The following is a 17,909-nucleotide window of genomic DNA, read 5'->3' as shown; positions in this document are numbered from 1 at the left end:
CAAATATCTGTTTTCTATGTGAATATATTGTAAAACTGTAATTTATTTCTGTGATCAAAGCTGAATTCTCAGCATCATTACTCCAGTCTTCAGTGTCACATGATTCTTCAGAAATCATTCTAATATGCTGATTTGCTGCTCAAGAAACATTTCTGATTATTATCAGTGTTGAAAACAGTTGTGCTGCTTCATATTTTATTTTTCAGGATTCTTCGATGAATAGAAAGTTAAAAAGAACAGCATTTATTTGTAATAGAAATCTTTTGTATTATTATAAAAGTCTTTACTGTCACTTTTAATCAATTTACTGCATCCTTGCTTAATAAAAATATTAATTTCTTAAAAAAAAAAAAAAATGTAATCAGAATAAATTTAGCATGCAACTTTCTGATTATTATCAATGTTGAAAACAGTTGTGCTGCTTCATATATTTTGTGGAAACCATTGTACGTTTTTTGTTTTTCAGGATTCTTTGATAAATAGAAAGTTTAAAATAATAATTATTTAGAAATTAGAAATCTTTTGTAACATTATAAATGTCTTTACTGTCACTTTTGACCAATTTAATGCATCCTTGACTAATAAAAACCACTAAGTTCTTTCAAAAAGTCATACTGACCCCAAACTTTTGAACAATAGTGGAAAGTAGAGTGGAAAAACAAACAGTTAGGAAATAGTTAAATGATTAATCACATTCATGAAAAAAGGAAAAAAATATTAGATTATAATGTTATATAAATAAATAATATTCTTAATGGCTTTTTACTGTTAAATTAATTTCCCCTTTTTGAAATAACAAATACTTTCCACTTAAAATATCTATCTATCCATCCATCCATCCATCCATCCATCCATCCACATCTATCTATCTATCTATCTATCTATCTATCTATCTATCTATCCATCCATCCATCTATCTACAGACAGCGATATTGGCCTTCATTATACTTGGTATTGGATCAAAAAGAAAATAAGTGCTGTCACCCACCCAAAGTCTGATGAGCTTGATTATAAAGCACTGCGCAGTGATGGGCAGCTGGATTTCCATCTAATTTCTGTCTGCTTATCCTTCTCTCTGTAATTGCAAGCAGTTTTTATGGGGGAAGAGTCAACAGTGCCGTTCCCACAGTCTAGGGCCGGTCGCGCTGGGCTTGAAGGCTATTTCTCCCGGGATCAGGTACTTCTGGAAAGGTTAAATCAGTTGGACAGGAGATTCGGGAAATTAGCCCATTTAGCTCCAAGAGCTGGAAAAAGTCCATATGTTTTCCATGGGAAAGACCATCTGTGTTTGTTTGTGTGCACATTTGCATCCCTGCTTGCACTCACGGCGTCTGCAGCGCTCCAATCAAAGACTCGATGGGGTGTGACCTCGCCCACAGCTTTTGGGGCGAGCTGTTCTGTATTTAACCCTGGCCACTGTGACACAGTCATATGTCCCTCCGTCACAGGGCAGAGCTTCAAACAAACCCCTGCATCACGCTTTATCATGATCAGAAGGTGTTTATAATTGTATTATGGAGTCGTTGTTACATGTGTGTCATGATGGATAAGATTTTAACTTCTATCTGTGGCAGCTATGGGTGACTGACTCCTGCAGGTGCTCTTCAAAAGGTCCATTTGCCCTGTATAATGAGACACACATCAGCTGTATTACTAAACCTAGTGAGCTGCCTAGGTAGGCAGTATTTTAAGACATCACAAGTGAAAGTACATCCAAAAAGGTAGGCAGCATAATTTCGTAGACTTTTAAGAAGCGCCATTTTGGAAAATCACAACCAGGACAACCCTTACCAAAAAGTAGTACACAGTTTTGATGCTGTTTTATGTCTGATGATCGTGTTAGATTACGTTTCAGTTTCTTCTTCACTTGTGTTTTTTGGAAATTCTGTACAGAAGATGTGTACTAGCGCCCCCTACAGTATAACAATGAAAACACGGATTCTAGGAACATAAGTATAGCTCAAATATATTTAGACTTTTTCTAAGTATAAGTCAAGTATACTTAAATGTCATTTTAAGTATATTTCTGAGAAGTACAGAAAGCCCATTTCTGAGAAGTACATAAAAAGTAGACTAAAAGTATACTTTCCTATTTTTAGTTTAAAAGAAGTATACTAATAGCACACTTGAATAAACTTATTTTTCGTAAGGGAATGCATATTTACATTGCGTTATGATTTGCAGACACATTTTTCAGGATTCTTTGATGAATAGAAACAGCATTTCTTTGAAATAGAAATATTTTGTAACATTATAAAAGTTTATAGTGTCACTTTCGATCAATTTATTGCATCCTTGATGAATGAAATTTCTTTAAAAAAATCATACTGAACCCAAACTAGTGTTCTTTTTACACTAATGGATTTATTATTTATTTAGCATGACAATTTGTGCATATCAAAAGCTTCAAAGTGGAAAAAAAGTATAAAAGTTAAATGACTGATTGCATTCTATAATAATTGTAAAAAAAAAAAAAAAGATAATATTATAAATTCATTATATGCTGTCAGTTTCATCTAAATGGCTTTTATTTCCCAGCTTTTTTAAAATATAGATTTAAATATAAACAGCTGATTTGAGTCCAGCCATGTTGTAAGATTTCATTAATTGCAACCAATTTCCTGTACAGAAATGAGGCTTTGGGACTTTCATCATTTCGAAAGTAATTTCACAAAGACCCATCATTTGCACAACACACCTTAGGCAATAGTCTATATGGAAATGTATGTTCAAGATTTATTTATGTCTGAGAACAGCTGTTCTCGGACATATATAAGTTATTTTTTGTTAGGTGCAGATATGTATTGAACTAAACATAGGATGGCAAACATAGGATGGATTTGCAGGGTTGGTTTCAATTAATTGTAAGTAAACTTATTGTTTTACAGAGTGAGAAAACAGTTTAACTCTCATGTGGTGTTCGGGTCCTTTTTGCTCTGAAAAAAAATTATTTTTCCCGAAAATACTAGTTAATGTTATCGCACTGGACTGAAATTTTGTGACTTTGTTCACAAAGGGTATAACTACTTCTAAAACATTTTTTGATCATTTTCATACTTTTCTGGGGGAGATTTTTCACCTTGTTACACCCGTGATGTTGCAGAGCAAAAAGGACCCGGCCTCAAACAAATCACTCATTATGCTATATTATCAACAAAGATTGGATTCAATCTTTTTGTCAACTTCTTATCTTTCATTTAGGACTGGTTTTGTATTTATATTTGCTTCTGATTAATCGTAGGCCTCGTTTATCTGAGAGTAGGCACCTCATTTTTTGAGTGAAAAAAGCATTATTTATGAATAATTTAAGTTGACAAAAAGATTGAATCCAATATTTGGTGATAATATAGCATAATGAGTGATTTATAAGCAATTTTTTGAGGGAGTACCGTTTTTGCTCTGTAACCTCGTAAGTGTAATAGGGTTCTGAACACAACACAAGGGTTAAACGATTCAGTGCATGAGTGAACTATCCAAATGATTCAGACCGAATCACAAATCAATTCAAACTCAATAGCGAACCAATTCGGACTGAATCACAAACTGTTTTGGCCTAAATCACAAACGTTTCAGATTGACTTGTGAAACAGTTAGGCCTATTAATTTTGAATATCCGAAATAAAATACCAGACACACTTTGCCTTAGATATTGTCATAGAATTTTATTAAATAGTGACGATAGCTCACTACTGAAAAATAAACTAATTAGTCAACTAATAGAGATGATTTATGAATATTAATACTTTCACATTTTGTTTTAATCTACAACATCAGATTTATACAGCCATACCTTAAATCTAAGTTTTCAAGCCATTGTTTTTTCATTGTAAAAAATTAAAGGCAGCAATTGAACTCAAGTTTTTAAGTGTAATTAAATTGGCTATGCAAGTCATTTTAACTTACGTTATATTAACTACCTTAAAAATCTAGTTGGATCTTGTTCATATCAGTTGAAACTGGTTAAATTCATTTGATGAGTTAAAGAAATGGAAAAACATATGTTGACGACTTATTGCGTGTATAATTTTTTACAGTTGCTATATTAAATCTAAAACAAGGCTGTTTACATCCTTGTGGCAGTTAGTTATAATTAAATGTGTTTTGAAAGAATTCACTGGCTTTAAAAGTCACACTTAATGCAAGACTGTTCTTATTTATGTTCAGAGGGAAAAAAAAAAGATAATCAGTGCATTTGGTATCTAAGGGTTAATCAAGTAAAATGAGCTGCATTGGAACAGATAAACCTGAGCTGTGTGTGTGTTACTTCAGGGTCAGTTGCCCTGAGGAGAAAAGCACCACAAACACTTAAGAGCTCATTGGCAATCATATCAGCCGCATTGAAAAAAGACCTGTTATCTCAATCTAATCTGTCTACAAGCCAAACAACAGACTGCTGTCACCTGAGGCCTTTCTGAGAGCCTCTAAACACACAGGCTGTGTGAACACCTGGACAGAAATAGCTAATTATGCTGATTTCTAATGAGCATCTCAGCCAAAAGAGTGACCCGTGATCTGTCTTCTAACTTTCTGAATAAACATCCTGAGGTGATTTTCATATCAAAAGATCACAATTCAGAACTGAGAATGCAAACACACACGCAGGCTGGTACCTCACACCAGAAATAGAGACATGAGAGCTCAAGTCTAGAGGAATTTCGTGATGAACTCTGTTTGTAATGACTTGTTGCTGACAGGCCGGACAGGAGGGAATGTTTGACCCTGAGCAGATCACGCTAGGTGAAAATAGAGGCAGATAGTTGAGATCTTCCCTCTGTTTAATGGTGTCTAGTACCAGGCACTGCCAAGCATGGTGTATATAGCCTAAACATGAAAAAGTCTTCTTTTAATCCTGTCTAGAAGGCTATCCGTCCGGTTTTGAAATATCATGTCCTTCTACCGATGCAGGCTTTAGCTGGACGATCATTTGTCCTCCTTTTAAGGTCGCTATTTTGAACTTCCCAGATAGCACAGGTACGTCTGCAAGATGTCTGTTAAAGATCGCTTCATCTGGAAAGCATCTGCTGTGTACAAACATCTGTTAGACGTCTTTAAGACGTCAGTTTTACATACATTCTAAATCATAAACATCTTATATTATGGCATATACCCTGATAGCACACGTACATCACGGAGACGTCTATTTGACTTCTGCATTACATCTGCGAGACGTATTTTTTAGAGTGTTTGCTCATCTGCAATGCGTCTATAGGATGTTTCCTATCAGATGTCAAATAGACGTTTAGAAGATGTCTTTAAGATGTTTATGATTTAGAATGCATGTAAAACTGACATCTTAAAGACGTCTATCAGATGTTTGTACACAGCAGATGCTCTCCAGATGAAGCGATCATTGACAGACATCTTACAGACGTACAAGTGCTCTCTGGGTAATAAATGAATAAAAATGTTAATGTTATGTTCAGGTTAATATTACGTGACGTACATTTTGTTGTCAGTATTGACTAATTTGCTCTGTTGTGTCTTCGATCAACACACAGCGTTTCGTTCCTGAATGATTAATTCGAACGAACCTAATCAATAAAGACACTTCGATCAGTTTTGAATGAATTGGCTGAATGAATCAATGACTCACTCATTATGAGTGAGAAAACAGTTGAAACGATTCAGTTGGTGAGTGAACTATACAAATGATTCAGACTGAATCACAAAAAGACTCAATAGCGAACCGATTTGAACTGAAAAACAAACAGATTCGGCCCAAGTCGCAATTTGGATTTGAGACTTTAGTCTTTGCAACTTTACAGATCTTCTTCATGCACCAAGAGCTTTGTGCCATCTCTTAAACATCCGAATACATCTAAATGCCACTTCAGATTCAGCTTCTGTGCCACTTCTGAAGTGCAAAGACGGATTATGTTGAAATTGAATTGATATGAGTAGTATCAGTCCTAATATTGTCTTATTATTCTAACTGTATATATTGATGTAAGAATTTACATGAAAGATGACACATACACTTACTTAGGTTGGAAATTTTGCCCTTATAAAGGTAAATAAATCCTCCTTGAAATCAGTTTAAGGGGGAAAAAGCTTATTTCTGTAACTGGTTTAGAATTATTTTCAGTTTTTATCCTGGCTTCACTGAGTGTCCTCCTTTTTGGTGTCCACCCTAGTCCTGTCACTATCGTGCTTCTAGGTCTCATTTGGACTCTGGACGGGCCTAAGGGGATTGTAGGAAACCGGGGGAAGGGGATTTGAAGCTATATTGGCAGCACGGGTGCAAAGTAAAGACAACATCCCAAACAGCTGTAGAAACAGTAAACGGACACCAGCGTGGATTTGGAGCAGCGGGGAGAGGGTCAAAGACACACTCGCATCCTCAAATACAATAAACAAACACACACAACAAGCTTTATCGTGACCAATATGTCAGAAAACTGACTAACAATTCCAATCTCTCTACAACAAAACTATGGTCATGTTAAGGCAAGATTCTCCTCAGACTGTTGTTCCACTACGACAGCACTTGACCTGTAAGAAAAAAAAGGATCATATAAGAAGACAGTTTACACTAAAGCTCATTATAGCACCCCTTCAGACAATGCTGAGAATGCAATACAATTCAGAACAAAATATAAATGATGGATACATATGTTATAGCTTGATGCATATGTTCCAGTGCTATTTGTTTATATACTATTATAGTATTTATCAATATTTTGAATTAACTTCGGTTTTCATTTGAATTTTTAAGTTTTAGTAATTTTTTAATGCTCTTTTTTTTATTCAAAAATGTTATTTTTACTAGATTTACTGAGAAACTCGATACTACAGAAATTGTTTTAATACAAAAACATAAATGTTGTACAACAAATAAAATTTGAATATTATAGTTTTTTTTGCATGACAGATGTGCATAATTGTCATTAAAATAATGTCAAAATGCAAAAATATTGTCCTCAAATATTTTTTATTGAGACACACAATACTACAGAGAAATTACTCTAAAACAAGAAGAAAAAACATAAGTACAACAAATAAAATTAGGACAATGTATTTTTTTGATACCACTGATATCAAAAAATTACTTTCTTTTTTTTTTTTTGGAAAATCTCAATTTATTTTTGATTCATGGGAAAGTGCTATCCATAAGCCCCTCCAGGCATTTTTTTACTTTCCCAACACTTTGGTTCTGTTCTAAAATTTCTTTAAGCATTACACTTGCATATTACGCGGGGAGATGAAAGAGCCGGTAATCTCTTGAAATCTATGAACAAGCAAAAACGTAGCTGAGAGTTTCTCAGGAAGCGGCTCCTGTGGCCTGCAGGCTAGGCTGCAAAAATAACCAACACATTTTCTTCCCACGTTCAACTATTCCCCAAAATCACAGGTTTTTCTCTACACCTCATGTGAAAGGACAGCCAATTAAGTGTAACCTGCATGTTTAGTCCAGTTGCTAGACTGCAAGGCTTTTACTGAGACATCAAACGGTAACAAATGGGCAATTGTGCCACATCAGAAAAAAACGCAGGTGAGGAGGTCAACACTTCCCTAACATTTGTTCACTGTAGTCCTCTGGAGTAATTGTATTTGTGTCTCTGTATCATGGGAAACTACACCTGGCCTCAGGCGGCTCTGTGCTTGTAAGGTAAAATGGCACATGCATGTGTTTGTGTGGCTGTGTTCAGACACAGATCTTCCAGATGGACCTGTTGCCTCCACACATGAGTCACAGACCCTCGCAGACGAGCCCATGTCACCCACAGGTGCTAGCAGGCATGTCTGTCTGCAGTGCAGGGCGGCTTTACGTGAGGATGACTAAAGTCTGGGCTGAGCTGGTATGTGTTTTATTATGCTTGTCTTATAATTTCACTCGCGGTGATGTCGTACCTCACAAGAGGCTGAGACATCAACAAACTCTAGGCTGAAAGAAAAGGAAATGCAGAAAGATCTCAGATCTCATAAAAAAAGCATTTCATCTAAAATCAAAAGAGAAAATTAATAAATTATATTTTGCATAAACAAAAATAAATAAATAAATAAATGTACCTGTTTTTAATAATAATAATCATAATAATAATAATAATAATAATAATGTTTAATTTGTGCCTTTCTAGAACTCAAGGACACTTTACAGTTGAAAAAAAAATTATTACAAAACAATTTTACATTGTGAGATTATTTGCATGACATGTATGCACATTTATCCTCTAGAATCTCATTCTCTCTTTTGTTTTTTTTTGTAATTTGCATTATTCTTAATTATGACTTGCATTACATTCCTATTAGTGTGATACATTATTACAGAAAAATATTTTAATACAAACAAAATGATATTTATTCATCTACATAAACATAGTACAACAAATACAATTTAAATAATATATTACAGGTTTTTTATTTTATTTTGCATTACAGGTCACAGCTGTGTATAATTGTCATTAAAATAATGTCAAAATTATGGCCCTAAATTATGTTTTTTTTTTCTAAAGTTTTATCCAGAAAAAGCGATACTACAGAAAAATTACTATAATACAAAAAAATTATGTATTTTTATTTATTTGCATAAATGTAACAAATAAAATTGTGATATGTTATAGGATTATATATTTTTTTTTTTTGCATTACAGATGTCAAAATGCAAAAATATGGTCCTAAAATATGTCCAAACATTGTTTTCATGAGATCTATCCATAAACGTGATACTCGCTTGATTACAGCTCAAAAATGCAGTGCAGTATATACTATATAATAAAAAAGTTTAATTTTATTTTAATTTTCAATTCTATTTTATGCAATAAAATAACTGAATTCATTAAATAACCTATTTTTGTTCTATCTATTGGCTGACATATTTATTAAAGACACAAAATGCTACATTTTAAGAGTTACAATAAGCACGGGCAGCATTTGGACAATTGCAGTAGAACTGAAAGTCAATACATCCAAACTCATATCACTTCTGTTCCCTGCTGTAATGAGGTATTGTTGCACGGCTGTATCCTCTTTTCACAACACCTGTATGAGAAAAACATACCTGCAGGCTATAAACTATGTAAGCGAAGCGACCAAATCCTGCATGGAGCCATATGTTATGACAGGCTTAGAGGGAGTTATATTACTGTGAGACAATGAAAACTGCAGTTCAAGTCTGTTTCATGGATCAGAGAAGTCCAGCAAAGACAGTAAAGTGACCTCTAATGAGTTAGCTAAAAATGCTAACTAGTTATAGTTTTGTGCAGAATATGAATAGAACATGCTTTCTGGTACAATATGATACTGTTTATGCAACTATCTCAGCAACTAGCTTTAGTGATGCTCGGTTTGTTCTTTTGAACCGGTTCTTTTGAGTGAACTGGATGAACCAATTCACTAAATCGGACTGAAACGTCTGAATCAGTTCGCGACTCGAGCCAGCATTGATCCACAAGTTACTCATTTAAAAATTTGACAGTCACTCTGACACAAAATAAGCCAATAAGTTCATAACACAAACGTTCCCATCATATATTTATGATAATTAAGTAAAATCCACAAATATAGGACCAGGTCAAAACAGCTGTAAAACGCAAAATGGCTATAAATGTGAGATTTTGCATTGTTTATGGACCATCTCAGCAACTTTATGATGTTCGGTTCGTAAAAGAATCGTTCTGTTGAACCGATTCCTTTTAGTGAATCGCCTGAAATAGAGTCGTACAAGTTTCACAATCTACTAACTTTCGTTTCGGACGTTCCCGACAGTCACTTCGACACGAAAAAAGCCCATATTCCAGAGTTCATATTACAATATCGGACTTCCCATCACCTAGTTTGCTGCTAAGGCATGTTCCAGTCATTTTGGTGTTGTTTGTTACAGCCTGCACTGAAAGCAGGGAAACCCACTATGTCCCCTCAAACACTTGTCATATTATTTCAAATATAATAAAATCTCAAAACAACGTGTTTTTCCAATATAACTTTATTATATCATAAAATAAAACGTCAAAGCAGGAAAATTCATCATTCAGTGAGAGCAAAGAGAGAGACTCAAGGACAGCAGACAAAGCACCTTTGAGACATAAACACTTACATTAGACTTCAGGAGCTCAGTTTGAGAGACAAAACAAAGTGTAAGGAACATTAGGAAACAGACAGCACACTGCATGAACTACATATTCTGTAAACTTCCACCCTTTAAAATAAAATGAAATAAATGAGTAAATTAAATACTCCCCAACTTTATCAATTGCATTTCTAAATATACAATACATAAAAAGTATTGTACATGATATAAACTATATAAAATAGCAAAATCATTCATCTGATTCATACTACGTTTTTCTTGGTGAGATTATTCCTCTGGAGTTTTCAGACCACATTTAATCTTAATGTTTATGGGCTAATTATTATTGCACTTAATGTTCAGAAATGAAAATAATAAATGCATTCACATCATTATGACATTATTCACTTCTAGATTACTTGGCTAGTTGCAGTGGATGGTTGCTAGGGTGACTGCCAGGTCATTGCTAGGGTGTTCAGGATAGTTGCTAGGGTATTTTGCTGGTTGCTAGGGTGTTGCTAAACTGTTCTGACTGGTTGCTAGGGTGTTACTATGCAGTATTATTAAGCTTAGATTTCTTTGTAGGGAACTGATTTCACCTTACAAAAAATTGTTATTTTAAATAAGTTCCACTTTTTTTTGCACAATTAACAGAACAAGTTTTGATAAATATTCTTGGGCTAGAACTGTTTTTTTTTTAATTGAGTTACATAAACTTTTCATCTATATGCCTCAGATATTAATACTTCATTCTCACAATTCCCTGATTTTTTTTTTTTACAGTATTTTTTTAATCAAGTGTGTAATTTCTGCTGAACCATGCACATTCAGTTGCAAAAATCATGATAATTTAGTATTTTATCATTAAAAATGGTAGCTAGGGTGTTTCTAGGTGGTATTACTGAGCTTACTCTTCTTTGTAAGGAAACGATTTTACTAAACGAAAAGAAAATAGTTGTTATTTTAAATAAACCACTTTAACTATATTATAACTTTATTGTATATCTAAATTGATATTATAGTTACCATATTTAAATATTTATGGCTATAACTTTTTTTTCTCAAGATATATTAAACCTTTTATCTAATTCCCTGATTTTTTTAGTGCATAAGAAATGTGCAATTTATGTAGAACCACATGGAACTACAAAAATGTTCAGTATTCAGTATTTTAGCGTTAAAATGGTTGCTAGGGTGTTGCTAAGCTGTTCTAGCTGGTTGCTATGGTATTTCTAAGCAGTATTAGTAAAACTAACCTTCTTTATAAGAAACCATTTTCACTTGACAAAAAGAAAATAGTCATTATTTTATTTTAATGATCATTTTTGACAAATATTCTCAGGGTAGAACTTTTTTCACTAAGTTATATAAACTTTTTATCTATATATTAATACTTCATTCTCATACTTCCCTGATTTTTTACAGTGTTTTTTAAAGTGAAGTGTGTAATTTCTTCTGCACCAAATGGAATTGCAAAAATAATGATTTAGTATTTTGAACTGATTCAGTAATGAACAGACATTTCCCATAACCAGAAGTTCCCACATGAATGCCAACCAGTCCAGGCCCAGAGAGGCCACAGTGTCGGTCACGGTCGATGCTTTTAAACGGGTTTGGTCAAATGCGATCGCCGTACATATGAGTGATAAGGCTCATATGAAGCACTGTGGCCCCTGTGGTTTGGACTGTGATAACCTGCTCTCGCTGTTGGCTAGTTACTCTTGGCCATGCTTTTGGTCTTCAGCTCAGCCAGTTTGCTGGTGACAAAGTTCCACTTGAAGGCCGATGTGTCTTCACTCCCTCCTCCCAGTGTGGTGTACTTGGAGAAGCTGTTTCCCGTGCTGCTGTCGCCCGCCTCGGCCTTCTGCCCGACCTGGTTGTCACAGTCTTCTGCTCTCGCCCCGCTCTCGTTGCCCACCTCCTCACTGCCGTCGCCTCCTGCCTCCGTTGCCTCCGCTTGCCTCATTGCAGCTTCTTGATGCCACTTAGTCGCAAAGCTGTCCCAGAATCCAGTGCTGCGCTTGTTGGGTTGTGGAGGCTCTTCGGGCTTCACTGCCAGTGGACTGGAAAGATGATAAAGGCAACTTGCAATTAAATGTATTCTGATTAAATAAATATTTTTGCGAGAAACATATTCAGTACTGTTCAAAAATTTGGGGTTAGTAATATTTTTTTTTAAAGAAATACATACTTTTTTTCAGCAAGGATGCATTAAATTGATCAAAAGTGACTAAAAAATGTATAATACTAAAGGTTTTTTATTTCAAATAAATGCTGTTCTTTTGAACTTTTTATTCATCAAAGAATCCTGAAAAATCTAATGTATCACAGTTTCCACAAAATTATGATGCAGCACAACTGTTTTCAACATTGATAATAATCAGAAATGTTTCTTGAGCAGCAAATCAGCAAATCAGCATAATATATTCACATAGAAAATTATAATAATATTTCACAATATTACTGTATTTTTAAAAACATTAAAGAATCTTACAGACCCAAACGTTTGAACAATAATTTAAATCTCAAATATGTAAGTATATTATAGTAATGCCTCACTTTCTGCTCTTAACAGTGTGAAATGGTACTTATATTTTTCTTGTCTGCTGCAAGGAGTTGTAATATAGCACAATCAGTGACTAAAACATTTGCTCAACATGCTTTCCCGGTAGAAAAATGAACTAAATGCATCGTAACACTCACTGATCTGCTGCCGGCTGATTGTCTGCCTCCAGAAGTTGGTGTTCATCATCCTTGGTGAATAGAGTCGAAACACTTTTCCAACCTTTAGCTCCGGCTCCCTGCATCTGAGAAATAAACGCAATGACTCAGACCAACAAACATCAGCTAAATATAGCTGACATGAAATTTCAAGCCGTTTCAACAGTGTTCTGTAGTGTGACACTAGAATTCATCGGGGAAACAAAAAAATGTATAACAATTTTTTATGTTAAACATTTGTGGATATATTAACTACCCCTGTACAGTGTCTGAAGCACACGTTTGCAGTTTGCAGTAGTTTTTTCCCTTTCCAAAGCTAAAAGAAACTACATTTTATTTAATAAAATCATTATTAATCATATTTATTTTCCAGGCTTACTCTCTTGGCCAGCTGTGTCATTGCACTGGGTCCTTCATCAGACTGGATAGGTATCATATCTTCAGCAGCATCACTGACCTTCACAGACAAACATTCATCAAACACTGAAAAATGTTAACATCTAAATTATAAATCTAAACATCTAGATTTTATTCAAGTCAAAAATATTATTTAACACCACTAAATCCACCTAAATACATTGATTTGTACCAACAAAAAAAAAATCATTTTTATGTTAAATCAGATAAAAAATAGCTCTTTAAGGAAACAAATGGAAGTTTTAAACTTTTTTTACAGAGAAGACTAGTTTATACTGTGATGAAAATTAATATTTTGTCTCCCTCATGTGGTTTTTAGCGAAACTACACCAAGGCTATTTCAACGTGAATGAGAATTGTTTCAACAGTTTTAAAGAAACAAGTCAAAATGATATAAACAAATATCAGAGTACAGCCATATTTAATTTCTGACAGTAATGAAAACGCGGGTGTGAGGGACTGAAGTGCAGTGCGTTCAATAGATTGTACTGTTGTTTAATAACAGAATGATTGTTCAGCAAAAATAACTTTCAGTAGACAAAATCTCCACAAAGCAATTTTGGAAAGTTGTGAAAATTACATGATTTTGGACTTTTACAGCGAATGCCATTGTGAAGACTGTAAGGGGGCGTTTACACTACACTGTTTTTAACTAAAAACGGAAAAGCTTTAAAGCATTTTGGCCATTCATTTACAGGACAGCAGTGTTTTGGGGGCATGAAAAGGCCAACTTTTGAAAACAGTTCTCAGAGTGGAAGTTTGTGAAAACTATATCATTTACAAACCGCTGACCTCATGTACATAGTGTTTATTACGTGTGATGTGAAACGGGTTGGTTTTGACGATCATCCCCCACAGCCTCGTCTTCATCCACATTACATTCAATATGGCGTCTAACCTGACGGTCTACTGCCTCTTTAAAACCATCAAACTAGATCAGCTTGACCAGTGGAAACCTGCCTGGTGGCCAGCTAAGACCAGCAAACCACTTTCGGCTGGTTCAAATGAATAAATATGAAATGTAAATACAATAAACTCAATCTCAGTTTAAATGGTAAAAAATACTGTAATGAATTTAGAGTGACTCCAGTCACGCATGCAGTGTTTATCTTGACTAAGCTGCAGTAATCTGCTGGCATTGCTGTTTTGTAGCAGGCTGTGGAAACTATGCAAGTTCACTGGTAAGCGAGAGGTCATACAAACAGCCGAGAACTGTGGGGAATCCGCCAACAAGCCCTACACACCCCATCCGTCTCGAATCAGTCGCTGGAATGCCATCCTATTCCTATCACCCCTGTAGATCCAGTTACAGGCCTCTGAAAGTGGGTCAAGGTTTCCCTTGATCAAATACTTGACAGAATATTTCAAATATTTGAACGCATCCTGAACCTCAGAAATGCATTTATTAGGTTTTTAAAAACACATGCTCTAGCCAATCAGCATACTTCAACAGGTACAGAAGAAAGTGTCCTTTAGTCCCCCCCGACCCAACTGATACGTCACTCAATGCAATTAAAATGTATGATTCAAACATTTTGTGACATTATTTCTGGGGTAAAGTTAGGAGAAACTCTTAAATACTGATAGCATGCATGCATATTCATGTGATCACATGCTCAGAGGTCCTATACTAGAAATAGATTGATATACTGGCCAGGCTGACTAAATTGTATTATTCATATTAAATAAAATTTTATTATGTTTGTACTGCCGTTTATGCACCACTGGAAACCCTACCTTTCTAGATATCGGGATCGTCATTTGTCATTGAAAAACTCATATTGGTCTGTGTAAGTATTTGCCATTGCAAATAATTTTAACTTTATAAAAACTTTTTACTTAACAGATTTATGCCGATAAATAAAACCAAATAGATGCAAATAGTTCATAAACTATGCCATGATTCTTTTATGTATGACATCAATGCATCACATTCCGTTTGTTAGTTTATGTTAAAACTGTGTAATCCAAATGGATGGAAATGTTATATGCAATTCAAATACATAAACCTTAAATTTAGGCCTTAATATTTTTTTTTGAGTACTTGTTCACCCATATCTGGCCATACTGTGTTGTTCTCAAGCTTTAGTGGATTTACCTCTTCCACCGTGTCTTCATCCATGTCCGGGTTGAGGGTCTTCATGACCTTACTCTTATAGACTTTCCACATGGGATTCATGACGGACACCTTCAAAAGATCCTCAGACGTGTGCAAAAATTCATAAAACAGTTCAAGGTATCTCTACGCCACCATCAACAAACTCCCAGCCTTAGTTTAGATCTCAGTCTTTAACAATAGCCCTGTTCCATCAGTAAGAGACAGTCAGTTTTCAGTGCAAAATGAAAACCAGCTTCTCCTCATTGTCTTTATGCCAACACTCTGTATGAAAAGAAAAACTCGGGCAGCTGGTCGAGTCCTTGAATTCAGTGTGAAGTAGATGAAAGAGGCAGTTTCAGCAGTGAAACACACACACTGTGACACGGCTCAGAAGTCCAGCATCGGTTACCTGGAAACAGGTGTGGGTTTCCTACTGAATATTTCAAGCAGCTCTGCTAATAGTTGAGCTTCGTTGTTGGCTGTTTTAAGAAGAGCAGGCCGTGTAACATTAACCCCACGGACTCAATATATATAGATGCCATGTTTCAATGGCCAATAAGATCAGATCTTTAAAGTGACAATGTGCTATTTATGATATCATTATTCATAGTGTTCAATAATTGTTCTCTGAAAGTACCAAACCAGCTGTGCGGTTTTGAACACGAATTTCAAACCTTTACAGGTTACATGCCCAGGTCTTATTTTACCCTAAAATTAAAAGAAGCTAATATAAAAGAATATAGCTTAAACACAAGCATGACTACATTTAAGATTTGTTTACATTGTGACATTATTTTTATGACAATAAAGCATGTACTCCCCAAATTCTCAGCAGTTCTTAGCTGCTTTTATTTATTTACTCAGATTCTGAAAAACTGACAATTTTGTTAATCCATACACAGCAGCAACAACAACAAAAGATAAGGTGAGATTTTTTTGTGTCCCTTTTAGAACTTGATAAGACTATTTACTTTGCTGTGTTAAATACATGATGATGGTTAGTTGCATTATTTTATTTTTTTATATATTTTTTTCCTTGCTTTCTGTGACCCATCAGAATAAACCTGGCGATTGTGGCATTATTTTAATGACATATTTTGCCCCAAATTCCCATTACTGTAATGCAGGCACACATTTTGCTTATGCATTCAACTAACTGATATAAATAATTTAAGTTGAAGTACTTAATTATAATATGTATAAAAGTACAGAATTACACAAACTAAAACTGAAATAAAGCTAAATAGAATATATTAAAATATTTGTAACTAATGAAAATAACAAAAGCATGCATAAAACAAAATTACAAACAAAAATTTTAATGAAAACTGAAAATATAAAAATAAAAGATAATTCTAAATATTAATAAATACTAAAATAGTATACAAATAATACTAAAACAACACTGAATCCTTTTTAGATTTTTTATTACTATAATAAATTGTTTTATTTTAATCATCATAAATTAAAGGCAGTATAACAAATTATATTATGATATATAAATATTAAGCAATTTAAATATTATAAATATATCATAAATATTAGGGGGATTTTTTCACTTTACAGTAAAAATAATTTATGGTAAATTAGGTCTTTGTAACATTATTTTAATGCAAAAAAAAAATAATCTTAATGGTCCTAAAAACTATATATTGTCTTAACATTTCTAGGATGAAATTTGGCCTGGTCTTGTTTTAATGACATTCATCCCTTTTAATGTGAAATTATAAAAAAAAAACATAATTGGCTACAGATCAGAAGACAAACATTTGAGAAAGTCTAAAATTATAACAGCAAAAACAACGATCGAAACGAGCAGTGTTTAAAGTTGACTCTCCACCTCTGCACGTTTTCACTAACCTGTGCTTTGTGCTTTCATAATTACTATAGAGACCTGTGAATGGCAGTCACAGAATCCAGCTAATCGAATGATAATGTTTGTTGTGTGATTTCACCTCACACATTAGTTTCCTGTAGCTTGTTTCTTCTTGTTAACCTGATCTGAAGTTGCCAGCGCAATATATGGAGACAGACATTATTAAAAATGTATGCTTTTGAGGTGTCACTTACCTTTGGAAGGTCTGTGGTGGTTGCTGATAACTTTATACTGGAGGATGATTTAGAGCTTTTCAGTTTACTGTTTATAGACATGTAGCCTTTACATTTATTGACATATAACATCCAAGATAGGCCTATATTTGAACCTGGATCTCAAGTCTCAAACCATTTCACTGCCAGAATGTGACTTCAACATTTTCTTTAAATGCGAGCCAGATTCTTTAAGGTTTAAGACCATTAAGTTGTAACTTTTAAGCAGCATGAGTTAGAAACACTGGCAGATCTCTCTGAGAACATGCGCTCTTGATGTGCTGCATTGAGTTTCACTGGTTTCCATTATTCAGAGGGCTCTGGCACAGCTATTCATGCTTGGGAACCAAATCCTCCTCCTGTCACAACCAGCGCAACAGCGCAGAAATGACTACAGGCTACGGTGAACGTCCAATAATTAAATATTCTGCATGCAAACCTTTATTTGCATGTTATTACAAACCAGTTTGACTACTTTAAGTGACGTGACATGTGGCCAAGTATGGTTACCCATACTAGGAATTAGTGCTCTGCATTTACCCATCCAAAGTGCACACACACAGCAGTGAACACACACAC

General features: G+C 34.5%; 1 protein-coding gene across 1 annotated transcript; it reads right to left on the bottom strand.

The window, feature by feature from the left end:
- Positions 1 to 11,693: 11,693 nt before the first annotated feature.
- LOC107671417 (testis development-related protein) lies at positions 11,694 to 13,163 on the bottom strand. The gene is made up of 3 exons (XM_016464334.1): positions 13,107 to 13,163; positions 12,710 to 12,813; positions 11,694 to 12,069 (listed from the first exon to the last, which is right to left on the bottom strand). The coding sequence occupies exons 1-3, from the start codon at positions 13,161 to 13,163 to the stop codon at positions 11,718 to 11,720; spliced, it is 513 nt and encodes a 170-aa protein (XP_016319820.1). The 3' UTR covers positions 11,694 to 11,717.
- Between the last annotated feature and the right edge of the window lie 4,746 nt (positions 13,164 to 17,909).

Source organism: Sinocyclocheilus anshuiensis, unplaced genomic scaffold, assembly GCF_001515605.1.
Source record: "Sinocyclocheilus anshuiensis isolate Anshui unplaced genomic scaffold, SAMN03320099.WGS_v1.1 scaffold552, whole genome shotgun sequence".
NCBI lineage: Eukaryota > Metazoa > Chordata > Actinopteri > Cypriniformes > Cyprinidae > Sinocyclocheilus > Sinocyclocheilus anshuiensis.
Note: the sequence above shows the minus strand (reverse complement) of the source record. Positions and strands in the feature narration are given on the sequence as shown.

Coding starts and splice junctions, on each gene's coding strand:
- LOC107671417 (XM_016464334.1), bottom strand. CDS start 13,163: ATGATACCTATCCAGTCTGATGAAGGACCCAGTGCAATGACACAGCTG. Junction 12,814..13,106: donor TGACACAGCTGGCCAAGAGA/GTAAGCCTGGAA, acceptor TTTATTTCTCAG/ATGCAGGGAGCCGGAGCTAA. Junction 12,070..12,709: donor AATCAGCCGGCAGCAGATCA/GTGAGTGTTACG, acceptor TCATCTTTCCAG/TCCACTGGCAGTGAAGCCCG.